Source organism: Leucoraja erinacea, chromosome 7, assembly GCF_028641065.1.
Source record: "Leucoraja erinacea ecotype New England chromosome 7, Leri_hhj_1, whole genome shotgun sequence".
In the NCBI taxonomy this organism is placed as follows: domain Eukaryota; kingdom Metazoa; phylum Chordata; class Chondrichthyes; order Rajiformes; family Rajidae; genus Leucoraja; species Leucoraja erinaceus.
Window position 1 is genome coordinate 34,863,048 of NC_073383.1, and position 18,440 is coordinate 34,881,487.

General features: G+C 45.6%; 2 protein-coding genes across 2 annotated transcripts in view; one reads left to right on the forward strand and one right to left on the reverse strand.

The window, feature by feature from the left end:
• bmpr2b (bone morphogenetic protein receptor, type II b (serine/threonine kinase)) overlaps positions 1-18,440 on the forward strand; it is a 178,331-nt gene that overhangs the window by 89,883 nt on the left and 70,008 nt on the right. The gene's annotated exons all lie outside the window — the stretch shown is intronic.
• Positions 4,466-9,879, reverse strand: LOC129698877 (uncharacterized). The gene is made up of 2 exons (XM_055638244.1): positions 8,131-9,879; positions 4,466-4,929 (listed from the first exon to the last, which is right to left on the reverse strand). Exons 1-2 carry the CDS (start codon positions 9,208-9,210, stop codon positions 4,483-4,485), a joined length of 1,527 nt encoding a protein of 508 aa, XP_055494219.1. The 5' UTR covers positions 9,211-9,879; the 3' UTR covers positions 4,466-4,482.

Sequence of the window (18,440 nt, forward strand, 5' to 3'; positions counted from 1 at the left end):
AGAGATTCTGATAGAGCCAACATATTTTTGGTTTATTGAGGAGTGTGCAAGAGCATGGTCATAGGCAGCACTAACTTTATATTAAAAGCACAAATTAGTTTTACTCATGTCCTTGGGTGAAGAAAACTTGCTGTCCTTGTGTGGTTTGGCTACATTTAGCTCTGGGCAGGTCACATCATCACATGCTCACAAAACTAATCACTGTAAAAACTCAGTGGGTCTGTCAGCATCTGTGGAAGCAAAAGGTGCAAGTCCACGCTAATATTTCATGTCTGCTAGTGTAGCATAATCCTGCTGGCCTTGCCCTTCACTCTAACAGGAACATGTTGATCCTGAACTTTCCCTATCTCGCATTTTAAAAGCCTCTGCCTGCCTGATGTCTCTTTATCTGCTAATGGTCTCTCCCAATCAACTGTTGTAAATTCCTGTCCAATGTGATCAAAATTAGCCTTGCCCCAACTTAAGACTGCTTTTATCTTGTGGGCCAGTCACATATATTTTATACGCTCCTTTGGCCAGCCTTATTTTCCAGTTAGCCTTTTTACTTTTATTCATCCTAGTTCCCCCACTTGCCATTTTGTATATGTTTTCTTTGTGTTATCAGTCTTATATCTAGAATTTCATATCTTGTTTTCACCCAAAGTTCAAATTTATGGAATCCCTGTTGAAATAATATGCATATCCAGCACCTACAGTTTATACTCTTGTCAGGTCCCAACTGTAAAGAATTTAGCTTCTGGTCTACCTGGGCCAAATTTCCTTTCTGCTTTCCTAAATTATTCTTCTGTTACTTGAATATTTTCATGTTTTATTGTTCCTTTCCCTTTTCTGTAACTACTCTGATGCAAATAATTTGTGATTATTATTTCACAAAATATTAGCTTTTCATGTCCACTTCACTGCAGTTCAATACCGTGCACAGCTTCTTTCCACTTGCACGGAAAGCACACTGATCAGGAATGTCCTCATAGCATTTTCAGAATTACTCTCTCTATTTTTCTTGGGTGATTTGAGTATCCAAAAATTACAATTCAATTCTTGATTCTGAAATTTGATTGCAGTTTTGCTCCTATTCGCTTTCCACAATTTAATAGGCCATCAATATTCTTATTATTTCTTAGTTTCTTCACCAAAAAGATGTTATTATTAAACCATCAAGCATATGTTCTATTTTTTGAGTAGAAATTGTATCTTTGATCTCTACCGACCAGCTCTCTTCTCACTTTCCTGTCTCGAATACCTTGTAGCAAAGAATACTAATTTCTTGGTGAGCTTATGTAGGCCACCTCTTATTTGTTGCGACAGAATATAATCCCACAACTCTAGATGTCCAAAATCATTTATTGTTCCCAAGCACAAAATAATGTCCATACATCATCTTTCAAAATTATTCTCATTTTACATGAAGCTCTTTGAAGTGATAAACCACTCTATGTAAAGTTTCTTCTCAGTGTATAAAATGTTTCCGGTACAGTGTTAGAAGAAGGAGGAAACAGAACTATAGGATGTTATGCTTTAATTTTTATTCTTCTTCTTCTGGGATAAATTAATTTATGGCCTATTCAAAATTGCTTGCGCAATATAGAGTATGCATTAATAGCACTCTAATACTCATTAATGCTACCAGATTTTCATGGCATTCCTGTTCTGTGTTATCAACCTTGGGTCTATACCAGTTTTGTGACACTATTTTATTGAACTCTTTAATTTCACAATTATCTCCAGATTGCAATCAAAGCAGTATCAAATATGCCAGTTTTGTGATACTGAATAGATTTCCCTATTGTCTCATCAAATGCCCCCAAAATGAGCAGAATGCGGGTTGGAGGCAGAGCAAAACCATCTCTATATTGTACCAGTAAATATGCCTTCATTAGATTCAAAGTTTAGTGTCTTCTTATTCTACACAAATAATCACTACTGACTTAATGTGGACTTGTTTTTACTGGGCATCTTTTGGCTTCAGTAAGTCAAGAGTCAAGAGAGTCAATTTAATTGTCATTTGGACCCCTGGAGGTCCAAACGAAATGCCGTTTCTGCAGCCATACATTACACACAAATAGACCCCAGACACAACATAATTACATTTTACATAAACATCCATCACATAGCTGTGATGGAAGGCAAAAAAACTTATCTCTGCACTGCACTCTCCCCCCCCCCCCCCCCTCGATGTCAGAGTCAAAGTCAAAGCCCCCGGCTGGCGATGGTGATTGTCCCGCGGCCATTGAAGCCACGCCGGGTGGTGCGAGGTCGCACACCGGGTCTTGGTGTTGGAGCCCCCGGTGTGCGCTCGCAAAGTCCCGCGGCCATTCCAGCCGCGCGGGGCAGTGGTGTCAGGCCCCGCTCCAGGAGCTCTTCAACCCCGCAACACGGGCGGGAGAATTCGCCGTTGCAGGAGCCCCGAAAAGCGGTCTCCCTCCAGGGATCCGCGGGCTCCTGGTGCCGCCGTCCGCAGACCCGCAGTAGCAGCCTCCGCATCAGCAGCAGCAGCGGCATCGGCAGCAGCAGCAGCAGCAGCAGCAGCAGCGGCAGCGGCAGTGAAGTTGACAGTTTGATTCTGCCAATTTAGGCTCGGCAGAACAGGATCAAAATTGTTTAGACTGGCAGTTTTAAATTTAGGATTGATAATTGAATGTGATCAATTCTTTGCACCACTATTTTGGAGTCTGGTGATCAGATTCAGACCAAGTCCAGTGTACAATCCCACTAGTGCTGGTAATGAGCCCGAATTAACCTTTGATTTTATGCCGATAACAAAGTCTTGACAGTAACATTTAATGAATTAATAAATGCTATAACTTTATGAGCAGATTGTAACTAACTGCAGCTATAAGATCTGCTGCAACCCACAAAGATTTGTTTGCTCATCATTCTTACTAACTCTACTGGGCTCATCTGTGATAGGAGTGGATACAATTATAATACCATTACCTTCTCTTGATTACTATCAGCCAAATGATTCCTATCCACTGACTCCAACTGGAAAGGAAATTTGGATGTTATATGAGCACAGAATTGTTCTTGACTGTGGAAGCAGTTTCTTCCCATTTGGATAGCTTACTGGCTCTCATGGTACATTCATGTGAAGATTATCTGGCCTGTTACTGGACCTGTACTCAAACACTAACTAGCTCAGAAATAGAAGGGGAAAAGAAAAGGAAATATATAAAGCAACATCAATTCTTACTGTTCTCTAGATATGTGGCCAACAGGGAGGATAATAGAGTAAGCTTGCATGTTCTAGTCATCAGAATTGTGATCCATTGATCATGGATTAATGGATGCAGTACATACAGTATTTCCCAGCATTGAAGAGGCACCTGCGTCGAAGACGCACCCCCAAGTTAAGTTGCTAAATTTTGGAAAAAAGGATGGCGGGACTGGATCAAGGGTTTGTTTAGTCCATGGATAGGCAACATCGCCTGCGTGCCCCGGGACTGGCTGCAGTTCCCCGATCCCTCACGTCCCCGGGACTAACAGTTCTCCGGTCGGCTCACTTGCCCCAGGTCTGGCTGTGACACCCAGGTCGTCTGTGTGCCATGGGACCGGCTGTAGTGCCCAGGTCGGCTCACTAGCCCCAGTTCTGGCGCGCCCAGGTCACTAGGTCTGGCTGCAGTTCCCAGTTCTGGCTGCTGCGCCCAGGTCAGCTCGGGAATGGCTGCAGTTCCCAGGTCGCCAGAGAAAGAGAGAGAGAGAGCAAGCCCGGGATGGAGCAGCCAGCCTTCCGCCCAGTAGCTACCCGCCAACCACCACCTCCACCGGTTGCGCCTGTGTCGAAGGACACTGTGGCTGGCTGGAGGGCGGACCGGCAAAAAGCACTGAGGTGGCGGCCGGTTCCGCTGTCCGGTCCCGACTGCTCGCACTCAAGCGGCAGTTGGAATTTAAAGATTTGCGGGAAGCGGCTGACATGAGCGAGGCCGGCGAGTGGCAGGAGAGAGGTGTTTGGACGGAGAGTACTGCCAGAGGTGAGTGGGCTGGCAGAATGGACTGCGGTGGAGGCCGGTTCCGCTGTCCGGTCCCGGCGGCCGCTCGCAGCCACCCGAGCTACTTCCCTCCCCGACCACAATGCGGTGGCTCCGCGCCCGGAGCGCCGTGGCAGCGGTGATTGAGTGATTTGCTGGCATGATCCCCGACCCCCTCCTTCTCAACGCTCCTGCCCGTGCTGACCTGGGCCAGACTCCCCACACGCTGTGAAAGGAACTCTCACCCCCCCCCCTTGCGGCGCTGTCCGTTTACAGCCGCTTCCCACCAGCAGCCAGCAATGAGGGATTGACAAGTCTATCTTTCTTGGCTAACAACCTAACCTTTGACCTCCCAAGATGCAGGTAAATTTTCGTGCCTTATCTGTTGATTAAAAATAGCGTCTTCATTACCGGGAAATACGGTACTTGGATCGCACTTCCCCAGAACCAGAAGAGCAATATTGGAGAATAAATTGAATGCAGGTGAACGTAGAATTCACTGTTAATAAATTTAATATTATAAATTTAGTTCTAATACAATGTCTCCTTTCACTATTTTTAACTTTGTAATGGTATGAACTGAAGATAAGGGCACCAATGGGAGATTCCTAGGTGGTATTTCAATTTTTAGTACACCACTCTGTTCTGTGATTGTTACCTCAGGCCTGCTTAAAATAGTTGTAATTTCTTGTGGATGATCAATTCCATCTTCAGAGATGATGATGATGTTGCTCGGGCCTTCATCTTGAGAAGAACTGTGATCTTCAGATGACATAGGTGATGAGGGTGAACATGCTGACATCTTTTTGAGAGGATTTGGAGGTTGTAAGCAGTCTGACATGGCCTTCATCTGAGCAGGAGAGGGTCTCCTGTAGCCCTTTGCCAAACTACCTGTAGGCCCTGTTCGTTCTTTAATTGACTGTTCATCAAAGCCTCGATTATACAGGGTTGTTGCACTGCTGACCTGTACATGCACACATACAGATAGAGATCTGTTAAACCAGAATGTAGAAGACCAATTCTATATGAATAACTATTGGACAGTCGGAAAAACTTAGACGTTTAGAATAAACTAAATCCGAAAAGTTAGCCAGAATTCCATCACAAGGTCATAATCTGGTAGTTCTCACTAATCAGTGCTAATTTCTATTGGATGCTTATTTATGCAGGTTTAATTAATAATCAGACACCCATTATATAACTGTGCTTGGATGATGCATCCATTTTCCTACCATTTTCCCCGAGACAGCGAAAAAGGTGAAGAAATAATTCCCCAGAATTAATTGGATAGGAATTTTAAAAGGGTACATTATAAGTAACAGAGATGTTCTGTCTGGCAGCAGTGCCCTCCATTAATTTGAAAGTATATACAATCATGAGCCATATATTTCATCTGTTTCCTTGCATGTGCTGTTGAAGGGGAATCTTTTGCCACCAAAACCCGGAACATTTCTGCATTTATGTACCGGGTAGATTTGATTTGATTTGATCTCTCTAGATTGAATGTGGAACTTAAGGATCCAAATCCTGATTCATCTTGTTCAAGTCCATTTTAGCAGTGAAAAACCCAAAGTGCAGCGGGTTAGGCAGCATCTCTGGAAAACATGGATAGGTGATGTTTCAGGTCGGGACACTTCTTGTAGTAGGATGGATAGAGTTGGAAAACAGGCAGGGGCAGGGCAAAGCCTGGCAAGACAAGGGTGGATACAAGCGAGGACGTTTTTTTATTGGGAGATAAGTGGATAAACGCTAGAGATGAAAAGACGAACTGCTATAGGATAAGGAGAAAAATGTGAAATTAAAGGAAGGGATACAGGTGGATGGGGACGAGGGGTGAGAATGAGGAAAGGAGGGTGGAATAATGGGACAAATGAGTGCAGATCTAGGTATGGCACTTATTCAAGATTCCAGCATCTGCAGTTTCTTGTGTCACCTTAATAAAATGTAATAATGTGTATGTGTGATATATCTTCATGTGCAGATTTTCAAGGTGCCTTTCCAGAACAGTGAAAAACCATTGACATACCCTGGCTTCATTACTTGCTACAATGGAAGTACCATTTCAATACTATGTCTATGGAAGGATGATTGTAACAATATGGTAATGGAGAGATTTAGATTAAAGCACTTGTATTCCATGAATGCCATGCTGATGGATCAGATTTTCTGATGTTGCAAAGAAGCTTGGATGCTGGTTCCATCATTCATCTTTGTACCATTTGAAGAAACCTCTAGGACTGGCAGAGTGGAAGGCTGTACATATCTTCACTTGTTTAAAAAAAAATCTTTGGGTGGTGGAATTAGATACTAATTGCTTGGGTTGTAGAAATAGTTGCGCTTCAATTGAGAAGAAGAGCCCATATCAGATTGACTCATCCCATTCCCCTATCCCCTACTCCCAATTCCTCTGTCTATGCCGCATCTGCATCCAAGATGAGGTGTTCCATACTAGAACATCCGAGATGTCCACATTCTTTAGAGAACGGGGGTTCCCTTCTCCCATCATAGATAGGGTATCACTCATGTCTACTTAGTACCCCGCAGCTCCGCCCTAGCTCCCCCTCCCCCTAGTCGCAACAGAGACAGAGTCCTCTTAGTCCTTACATTCCACCCCATCAGTCGTCGCATACAACACATAATCCTACGAAATTTCCGCCACCTCCAATGGGATCCCACCACTAGCCACATTTTCCATCTCCACCCCTTTCCGCCTTCCGCAGAGGCGGTTCCCTTCGCAACTCCCTGGTTAACTCATCCCTTCCCACTCAAACCACCCCCTCCCCAGGTACCTCCCCCTGCAACCGCAGAAGATGCAACACCTGTCGCAAAACTTCTTCCCTCGACTCTGTCCAGGGACCACGACAGTCCTTTCAGGTTCACTTGCACTTCTTCCAACCTCATCAACTGTATCCGTTGTTCAAGATGTGGATTCTTATACCTTGGTGAGACCAAACGCAGAATGGGGGATTGTTTCGCGGAACACCTTCACTCAGCCCGCATGAACCAACCTGGTCTTCCGGTTGCTGGACACTTTAATTCTCCTTCCCATTCCTACACAGACCTTTCTGTCCTTGATCTCCTCCATTGTCAGAGTGAGGCTAAACGCAGATTGGAGGAACAGCATCTCATATTTCGCTTCATATTACAGCCCAGTGGTATATTGATTTCTCTCACTTCAGGTACCCCTGGCATTCCCTTTCTCTATACCTCCCCTACCCAAGTCACACTAGCTTCTCATTTTCACTCTACAAACAGCTTACAATGGCCTGTTTCCTTTATCATCTTTACTTTTTTTTGCATATCTTTAATTCATTGTTCTTTATCTCTCCACATCACCGTCTATATACCTCGTTTCCCTTATCCCCAACCAGTCTGAAGAAGGGTCTCGACCCAAAATGTCACCCATTCCTTCTCTCCAGAGATGCTGCCTGTCCTGCTGAGTTACTCCAGCGTTTTGTGTGTACTGATTAACTTACTCTTGGGATAACCATATAACAATTACAGCACGGAAACAGGCCATCTTGGCCCTACAAGTCCGTGCCGACACAACTTTTTTCCCCTTAGTCCCACCTGCCTGCACTCATACCATAACCCTCCATTCCCTTCTCATCCATATGCCTATCCAATTTATTTTTAAATTATACCAACGAACCTGCCTCCACCACTTCCACTGGAAGCTCATTCCACACCGCTACCACTCTCTGAGTAAAGAAGTTCCCCCTCATGTTACCCCTAAACTTCTGTCCCTTAATTCTGAAGTCATGTCCTCTTGTTTGAATCTTCCCTATTCTCAAAGGGAAAAGCTTGTCCACATCAACTCTGTCTATCCCTCTCATCATTTTAAAGACCTCTATCAAGTCCCCCCTTAACCTTCTGCGCTCCAGAGAATAAAGACCTAACTTATTCAACCTATCTCTGTAACTTAGTTGTTGAAACCCAGGCAACATTCTAGTAAACCTCCTCTGTACTCTCTCTATTTTGATGAATGGTGATTGTCTGTCTTGGAGAGATCAAACATCCACATACGGATAACTTTCGCATTTAGCCAGCACTGAAACCCAATTTCAGAAAATGTATACTTTCATGTGCCAGGATTAAAATTATTTTTGGAGATATTAGATTTACTCCTGAATGATAGTTTAAAATAATATATTTTATTTCTTACCCTTCCTGAATGGCCCGTGTGGTGTCCTGAAATTCCCGCAGCTTCACATATCTCCTTGGAATATCTTTCCAAAGTGTGAACTCCTATTGCCTGTTCTGAGAACTGCATGGTGCCAGGGACGGGACGGCGGTAGAAAGAACCTTCACGGGGAATCATACTAAGGTAGCGCCGCAGTAGAGAGACTATACATCTTGGGTTTGGGGAATCAGCATACTGTCTTGTCTGGATAATTTTCAACTTTTCAAGGCTATCTTGAGGATTACTTGGTCTGCCAGTAAACTCCACATACTCATTGATCATGTCACATCCAAACTCGAACTGATCAACTGTGAGTTTATGGTGGTCCTTGGCTGCACAGAGGGCAAAAACCTTGCAGACGTAGAAGTAGACAGCATAACTGTAGCTTTTTGCATCACAGAGGTGAAAGACAACTTGCCACAGTCTCTCCTCATCATCTTCCGTGTATGGTTGGGCTTGCTTCCTTACTAGTCCAATACCCAACCGCTGCAACTGCTTCATCCGATTATCAAGTGTGGCTCGGAACTCGGCAAAATCCGGTTTCAGTTTGTTGAAGAAATCAATATCTGATCGCCTGCAATTTTCCCGCAGGTGGCGCAGGATTGAACAGCATAGTAGACGGAGAGAGTTGGGTGGATATTCTGAGCCATCTTGCCTCCGTACTTCGAGCACAAACCTGCACAACCAGAAATTAAGTTCATCATGGGTTATTTCATAGCAGAGTTCTGGCACATAAAGGAAGAGCTCATTGCGCTGGACGCCCTGCTCCATAATGTAGCTGTTGCGAGTTTTGCCCCATTCATCCCAAACTCTGACACCCCAGGCTGTTGCTTTTTTGGTGTTGTATGGAATTCCACTATCTTGTTGTAAAGCCAGCAGCTCCTTCTCCTCCATACTGTGTTTGCCAGACCGGACTTTGCCCTCTTCCTTTGTCAATAAGCAATCTTCATTGTTTTCATGATCGGGTTCCTTTTCTTGCTTAAAAGAGGTCGAAATCGGAGACAAAGAGGCTGTCAAGGTCCTTATATCTTCCTCGGCAACTTTAGGATTGAACTGATCCATTTATCAGCAGAAAATTGAACTTCAAAACGTGTGGAAAAACAAAGGAAGAAAAGGGAAAGAAGCTGCTGCACTGACTTAAAACTCGGCACTCAGGCTGGGGGCCCCCCGCAGGGTGTTATCAACAACAGCTGCGTGTTAACTGATATACCCCTGCAAGGCGAGGTTTAACTGCTATTCAGCTGTATTTGCAGAAATGATTCCCAGAGGCATTTCAGGTCACGTGAGCAGAACTGAGCAGACAGGGCTTGGCAAGGGTCCCTCTGTTCTTGAAGGAAGTGGAATGAAACGAAATGCCAGCCCTCATCAGGCCCCTCATTAATCATTTCTAATGTGTGTTTATTGTTGCCTGGCAAGGTAGAAAGCTGCCTACTCTTATAAAACGGAGATAGGCGGGAGTTAAACAAGAGTTGGCATTATGAATTCACTGCTTTCTCTGATGCTGAGGCCTAGTTCATGAATGGTTCTGTTTTGCTGTTTTTATATTGTTTGGATTTGGGGGAGGGTTTACACGAGGGGACGGAGAGATGGATAAGAGAGATTTCCTCCGGTCATTTTTCTAGACGTTCGATGCTTTTTATAAACCACTTTACATAGTAAAAAGCACAGTGTTCATGAACTACTTGTATTTGGAAATAAATGTCCTAAATAATTTTGTGACTGTTTTCAGGCCAGATGTGATTATTTTTTAAAAAATGTTTTAAAATACTAATTGCTATCATGTGATAATTGTGGCATGTTTACACAAACATCATGTTAACACACCAAATCCCCCCCCCCCCCCCCCCCCCCATTTGAGTAGAGTTTTTATAAGCATGAAAAGAAACACAACAGTTCCTGTATCTCTTGATCAAACCAGATCAAGTCAGTTCTCCCTCTCCCAGTGTATTCAAACAAAATCAGTGGCATGTACCATCTGCGAGGAAAGAGGTAGGGGTGCAGCAATCATTAAATACGTACAATAAAATTCCTAGGTGTAGGAAAGAACTACAGCCAAGTGCTGGTTTAAATCGAAGATAGACCCAAAATGCTGGAGTAACTCAGCGGGACAGGCAGCATCTCTGGTGAGAAAATTTGGGTTTTGGGTCAAGATCCTTCTTCACCTTTTCCTTCTCTCCAGAGATGATGCGTGTCCCACTGAGTTACTCCCAGCATTTTGTGTCTACCTACAATAAAATTCTACTTGGTATTTCTTGCAAAAATCAGAAAAATGATGCAAATCATTAAGAAATGATAAACCTCTCCAGATCATTACCAAGTGACTTGCTCTATGTATGTTGCTCCCACTCCCTCTATTCATTTTGCAAAATGATAAAGGGACACACACTTTGTTCCCCCTGTGACCATGTGGGGTTTGCTCCGGGTGCTCTGGTTTCCTCACACATTCCAATGACATGCAGGTTTACCCGCACTAATGAGGAGTGCTTTTTTTACTCTACCCACGTGATTGTATCATAGCACAGGAACACCTTACAGACAAAGAATAAAGCTGACTGGAGACGTGCTCTATTAAGTACTGATTTGTATTTGCACAAGTCATTTTTTTCAAATCTCATTGACAATAACTTTTAAAAACGGTGGGTGAGGGCAGGGATGTGTGAGTACAAATATGTGTCATGCTACATAAAGTTATATAGCTACATAGAGCCTATCCGGTATCTTCTCTAGTCTGAAATGCTTCATTCCTGGTAACATCCTGGTGAATCACTTCAGCACCCTTTCCACTGCAGTTACAGTAAACCCTCATTTTTATGGACCGCTTTATAATGGATTTTGGATATAGCGTGGAGACCTATCGAACTTGGTTGCCAGGCTGGACTGCCAACACTGACCCCCAGCCGTTTCCTCCGTCTTGCCTGCCGACACCTTACGTTTGCTTAAGTGCCTACGTTTCAATCTTGTGTGCCCTGCTTGGCCTTGACTAAATATATAAAGTAAAATGCTACAAATGCTGGAAATCTTAAATGTTGACAAAAATCTTACCAGTAGCTGGTGCAACAGCATCTGAGTGAGAACAAGTATATGTTTTAGATTTCTCACCTTTGTCAAAATTGGAAAATGTTACCATGTGATAGGTTTTAAACAAGAATAATTTGGAATATATTCCACGTTATTCATTTTTCCTCCCATTATAAGAACCTGGAGTGGAAACTAGAGAAGAAATTGTGGGAGCCCTGGTTGAAATTTACGATTACCATCCAAGGTGCCGGAAGACTGGAGGGTGGCAAATGTTGTGCTTCTATTCAAGAAGGGCTGCGGGGGGAAATGCTAGGAACTACAGGCCAGTGAACTTAACATCTGTAGTTGGAAAGTTACGAGAGTATTCTGAGGGTTACGACAAACAGGCATTTTGATGGACAAGGGCTAATTTGGCATGATTTTGTTTGTGGGAGGTCGTGTCTCACAAAAATGATTGTTTTTTTGAAGAAGTGACCAAAACGATCGATGGGGGCAGAGCTGTAGTTTTGCATATATGGACCTCAGCAAAACAAAATTGGCTTCATGGAAGGAGCCAGAGGGTGTTGGTGAAAGGTTGCTTCTCAGGCTGGAGGCCTGTGACTAGTGATGTGCCTCAGGATTTGGTGCTGGGCCTGTTACTGTTTGTCATCTATCTATACATAACTAAAATTGTGATCTTGTGCTCTTCCGGTTTGCGGAGTTTCTCTATTGAGTAGAAACGGTACGCGACAGCGCTACGTCAGGTTACTCACCGCTCTCCTGTGAAGCGTCGTTCCAAACGGTGGTATACTGTAAAAGTTATCGAGGTTTAAAAATCTTAAAAACCGTGCGTGCGCAGATTCTTTCAGTCAGCGCCACGCAGATTGGCCCCATCCTGCCCCACCGGCGGCGGCCTGTCAGTAAAGATTTTGGAGGATGTTGCCAGGACTAGAGGGTGTGAACTATAGGGAGAGGTTGAGTAGGTTTGGTCTCTATTCCCTGGAGCGCTGGAGGATCAGGGGTGATCTCATAGAGGTGTATAAAATCATGAGAGGAATAGATCGGGTAAATGCATAGTCTCTTGCCCAGAGTAGTTGAATCGAGGACCAGAGGACCTAGGCTTAAGGTGAAGAGGAAAAGATTTAATAGAATCTGAGGGGTAACTTATTCACACAAAGGTGGTGGGTACATTGAAAGAGCTGCCAGAAGAGGTAGTTGAGGCAGGGACTATCCCGTCATTTAAGACGAGGGCCTCCAAACATCCAGGGCTCCCACAATTTCTTCTCTAGTTTCCACTCCATCATTTCAGCATGGACACACACACACCCACACACACACACACACTCACACACAGATACACATACACTGACACAGCCACATAGACCCACACACCGACACACACACAGACACAGACACATGCACCAATCACACACACACAGACTCACACATACATACAGGCTCTCTCACACTCTTTATCTCTCTCTCTCTCTCTCACACGCACGCACTGTGATCACCCCTCAGGCATATTAACAAAGACCCACACACACATAATGCTCACTCTCTCCCTCCCTCTCTCTCCCTCCCCCTCTCGCCCCCTCCTTCCCTCTCTATCCCCCACAGAGAGTCTCCCTCTCTCTTCACACACACTCACAGCCAGCCCGACCCCGCTCTCTCTCTCTCTCTGAGGGGGGGGGGGAGAGAGAGAGAGAGGGGGGGGGGGGGGGGGGGAGAGAGAGAGAGATTGAAAGAGAGAGAGAGTGCCAGCACTCACGGGGGAGATCGCTACACGCCGACCCTGCTGCCAACTAGCTCCCCCCACTCACTCCACTCCCCACCCCACGCTACCACTCCTCACAACTTGTCTTTTCAACACAGGAGCAGTGGCACAGCGGCAGAGTCGCTGCTTCACAGCGCCAGAGACCCGGGTTCCATCCTGACTATGGGTGCTGCCTGTGTGTGTTTTCTACGGGTGCTCTGGTTACCTCCCACACTCCACGTTTGCAGGTTAATTGATTTGTCCCGAGTGTGTGTAGGGTAGTGCTAGTACGTACGGGCATCGCTTCGATGGGCCAAAGCGCCTGTTTCCGCGCTGAATCTCTAAAGCGGCGTTACCACAGAACCCGCTAAACAGCCCACCGCACGGAACGTGTTAAGAGCTTGCTGTGGGCAGGATAAAATCTCGTGGTGTGCAGGATGCGGCCCGCGGGCAGTAGTTTGGAGACCCCTGGTTTAAGAAACAGTTAGACAGGTACATGGATTAAACATGGATAGGACAGGTTTGGAGGGATATGGGCCAAAGTGGACAGGTGGGACTAGAGCAGCTGGAACATGTTGGCTGGTGTGGACAATTTGGGCCGAAGGGCCTGTTTCCATGGTCTGTGACTGTTCATAAGTGATAGGAGCAGAATTAGGTCATTTGGCCCATTAAGTCATGGCTGATCTATCTTTCCCTTTTAACCCATTGTCCTTCCTTCTCCCCATAACCCCTGACACCCGTACTAATTTCATATGAAGAAAGACTGGATAGACTCGGCTTGTACTAACTAGAATTTAGATGATTGAGGGGGGATATTATAGAAACTTACAAAATTCTTAAGGGGTTGGACAGGCTCGATGCAGGAAGATTGTTCCCGATGTCGAGGAAATCCACAAAAAGGGGTCACAGTTTAAGGGTAAGGGGGAAATCTTTTAGGACCGAGATGAGAAAAACATTTTTCACACAGAGAGTGGTGAATCTCTGGAATTCTCTGCCACGGAAGGTAGTTGAGGCCAGTTCATTGGCTATATATTAAGAGGGAGTTAGATGTGGCCCTTGTGGCTAAAGGGATCAGGGGGTATGGAGAGAAGGCAGATACAGGATACTGAGTTGGATGATCAGCCATGATCATATTGAATGGCGGTGCAGGCTCGAAGGGCCGAATGGCCTACTCCTGCACCTATTTTGTATGTATGTATGTATGTATGTATGTAATCAACCCATACTAATCAACCGTAGGAGGGAAGATAGAACCACTGTGGTCGTTCTATACAATCTGAATTGTCCCTAGTGTGTAGAATAGAACTAGTGTATGTGTGATCGCTGGTCGGCACGGACTCTGTGTTTCCACACTGTATCTCCAAACTAAACAAAGCTAAAATGGTTCAAAAACACCATTTGCACCACCCACCTAGTGGTCATTCCGTTAAACAACAAACTTGGTCAACAACTGTTTGGTCCGTTATAATCGAAATCCATTCTAAAGAGGTCCGTTAAAACAAGAGTTTATTATAATTGCCATTTCATTGCACTGGCTCTTAAATCCTCAATAGTCAGAAACAAAGTCACTAATGGTGAGGCAATTTTAAAATCATTGATGCCCAAGCATGGAGTTGCTGGAGCACAAGGAAATTAGACTGTTGGCTGAAGGAGTTGCAGAAAAGGAAAGATGAGAATACTGAAGAAGATGATTTATAGGTCCACAGTGCTTGAGCCAATTCTTCAAGTACTGATTGAGTTATTCTGCTTTTTCCATGTATATTTTGAAATCTTTGGGTTTGTTTTCCCCCATAATTTTTATCTTCATTTAAATTCTCTCCCTTTTCTAGAGCAGCTGAGATGATGAGGTAGGATTGCATGAACCCCTCAAGTCTCACCTACATCAATTTACATTATCTTTCCTTATCAAACTTCCACTGCCTAACATGAAATCTTCATTCCCATATCTGGAAGAAATAAAGATACTTAGTTCTGGCAAATCTGCAGTCACACTTATCCAAGATCAGCTAGTTCGGAACATGTACTATATTGAATTTGATAGGGAGGAGTTCAGTGTCAACAACATGATACATGTTGCATGACTGAGCTACACTCTGTGTGATACAAATGACCACCGCTGGATTTGTATCAGTTTTAGGGATTAATTCTGCCCCATACTCCAGGACATGATGCTACTACCTTATGCCAAAATAATACACTTTATTGTCATTGTAAATACATACAATGAAATTTCAGGCGCACTGCCCGAGCGGAGCTCCAACGTATCAGATAAATAAATAACGACAATGAAAACAGCAAAAACGGCAAGAAAACTGCGTCAGAATGTGCAATATTCACAGTATAGTGTTATGGCAGTACAAAATATTGGCTATGGGGGCTGTGTGTTCAGTGCAGAGTTCAGAGTGGTGATGGCCTTGGGGTAGAAACTGTTTGTTAATCTTGTGGTGTGTAATTTGATGGACCTGTAACCGTTTCCTGAGGGCAGAAGGGCAAACGAGTGATGTGCAGGATGAGATGAGTCCTTTTAGGGCCTGTCCCACTTGGCCGTCATTTGCACGTAATTTACGCGACATCATTTACGCGTCACGACGCAAGAAGTGAGCGTCATGACACGCACGTGATGCGCGCATGGTGCGTGATGACATAGGCAGTGACACGCGACCGCGCGAGGATTCGCCAAGTGGGACAGGCCCTTTGCGTGATGCCTTTCGCAGGCAACGAGAGCTATAGATCTCTTCCAGGGCAGGTAGGTAGGTGTGTTGGTGATCTTCCGGGCTGTGTTAATGACTCTCTGCAGAGCCTTCTTGTCAGCCGCAGAACTGTAGCCATACCATATCATGATGCCATGTGTCAGGACACTATCTCTCTATGGAGCAACAGTAGAATGACACTGGCAGCTGTTGTGGCAAGGTAGACAAAAATGCTGGAGAAACTCAGCGGGTGAGGCAGCATCTATGGAGCGAAGCAAATAAGCACCGTTTCGGGTCGAGACCCTTCTTTAGACTCGCGTTTCGGGTCGAGACCCTTCTTCAGACTGACTTTCCATAGTAATCTGAGGAAGTAAATCCGTTGTTGTGCCTTCTTTACCAGGGAGTTCGTGTTAGTTGACCACCTGAGATCTGCTGAGATGTGGGTGCCCAGGAACCTGAAACTGGAGACTCTGTCCACTCTTTCTCCGTTTATGTGCAGTGGGGGATGGTCACCCTACTTCTTCCTGAAGTCGATGATGAGCTCTTTTGTTTTCTTGGTATTGAATGCTAAGTTGTTTTCTGAGCACCAGCCTATTAACCTCTGTACCTCCTCCCTGTAAGCTGCCTCATCTTTCTCAGTTATCAGCTCAGCCACTGTCGTGTCGTCTGCAAATTTAATGATGGTGTTCAATAGACAATAGGAGTAGGCCCTTTGGCCCTTCGAGTCAGCACCGCTATTCAATGTGATCATGGCTGATCATCCCCAATCAGTACCCCGTTCTTGCCTTCTCCACATATCCCCTGACTCCGCTATTTTTAAGAGCCCTATCTAGCTCTCTTGAAAGCATCCAGAGAACCTGCCTCCACCGCCCTCTGAGGCAGAGAATTCCAGACTCACCACTCTCTGTAAGGAAAAAGTGTTTCCTCGTCTCCGTTCTAAATGGCTTACTCCTTATTCTTAAACTGTGTCCCCTGGTTCTGGACTCCCCTAACATTGGGAATATGTTTCCTGCCTCTAATGTGTCCAAGTCTTATATGTTTCAATGAGATACCCCCTCATCCTTCTAAACTCCAGAGTGTACAAGCCCAGCTGCTCCATTCTCTCAGCATATGACAGTTCCGCCATCCTGGGAATTAACCTTGTTCGTGCTGTGGGTCGGTATGCAGTCATAGGTATAAAGGGAGTAGAGGAGGGAGCTCAGCACACAGCCTTGTGGAGCTCCTGTGCTGAGTGTCAGAGTGGGGGAGTGGTGGGGTCCCATCCTGACTGACTCCGGCCGGTCCGCTAGGAAGTCCTTAATCCAAAGTCTGATGTTGTGTTCGAAGCCTAGATCGGACAGCTTGGAGACCAGTCTACTGGCCAACAATAACTGGTGCAACCCTTGGAATAATAAGACGCTTTCTCTTTCCTGCTCGCCGGACCTGGAGCATCTGACTATCTCAAGCCGTCCATTCTACCTTCCCCGAGAGTTCAGCTCAGTGATCATCACAGCCGTCTACATACCACCGCATGCAGACACCGACGTGGCACTGTCGGCCCTACATGATGTGTTATGTCGACACCAAAACAAGAACCCTGATGCGGCTATGGTGGTGGCTGGAGATTTTAATAAGGCAAATCTCAAAAAGGTCATGCCTAACTTCTGCCAACACATCACGTGTGCCATCAGGGGGGAAAGAACTTTGGACCACTGCTACACAGCGTTCAGGAAAGGTTACAAGGCCGTTTCTCTCCTTCCTTTTGGAAAATCTGACTACGCTGTCATTTTCCTGCTGCCGGAGTAGAAACAACGGATAGTACGGGAAGCGGCAGTGACAAGGGACATAAAGCGGTGGTCTGACCATTCAGAGGCCATGCTGCAAGATGCACTGAGCGATGTCGACTGGAATATGTTCCAAGCAAGTTCTAGAGACGTCAGTGTGTTCGTGGAAGCGGTCATGGACTTCATTGCAACAATAGCCGATAACATCGTCCCCACGGTAAGGGTTAGCATCGTTCCTAATCAAAAATCCTGGGTGGACAGGTCCATTCGTGTTGCCTTGAATGCTCGCACCGCTGTTTGCAACTCTGGCCTGGCATCTGGCAATATGGTCGACTACAAGACAGAGTCCTACAGACTGCGAAGGGCGGTGAAGGACGCAAAAAGGAGGTCCAGGGACAGGATGGAGTCGCAGATGGAGCAGCGGGACACCAGGCGCCTTTGGCAGGGGCTACGAACTATAACTAACTACCAGAGCAGCCTCCCTCCCCCCCTCAACCGGGAGTGCCGGCATCTCCCTAACTGATGACCTGAACTCTTTTTACGCACGATTCGAGATGGGCAACATCACCCCTAGCTCGCCGGCTAACAACAACACCGCTGGGGATGTGCACACATTCTCGTTGTCCGAGCACGTCGTGAGGAGGGCTCTGACACGTGTGAACACGAGGAAAGTTGTAGGCCAAAATGGTATATCAGGGCGAGTACTAAAGTCTTGTACTACTCAGCTTGCTCCACTTCTCACCACAATATTCAACCTCTCCCTGGCCAAGTCAGTGGTCCCTGCCTACTTCAAAAGATCCCCCACTGTACAAGTGCCAAAGAATGCCTCTCCAACTTGCTTGAATGACTACCGACCTGTGGCCCTCACCTCGGTAGTCATGAAATGCTTTGAGAGGCTGATCAAGAACCACATCAGCACCTTCCTCCCTCGTACCATGGGCCCGCTGCAGTTCGCATACCGTCCGAACAGATCCACGGATGATGCGGTCTCCCAGGTTCTGCACACTACTCTCTCTCACCTTGACAGCCAGAAGGGGGGCTATGTGAGGATGCTGCTCATTGATTTCAGTTCAGCTTTCAATACCA

What these genes read in the sequence shown, in the direction of transcription:
- LOC129698877 (XM_055638244.1), bottom strand. Translation starts at nt 9,210, where the DNA reads ATGGATCAGTTCAATCCTAAAGTTGCCGAGGAAGATATAAGGACCTTG. An exon ending in ACACGGGCCATTCAGGAAGG is followed by an intron (nt 4,930 to 8,130) that starts GTAAGAAATAAA and finishes GTGCATGTACAG; the next exon opens with GTCAGCAGTGCAACAACCCT.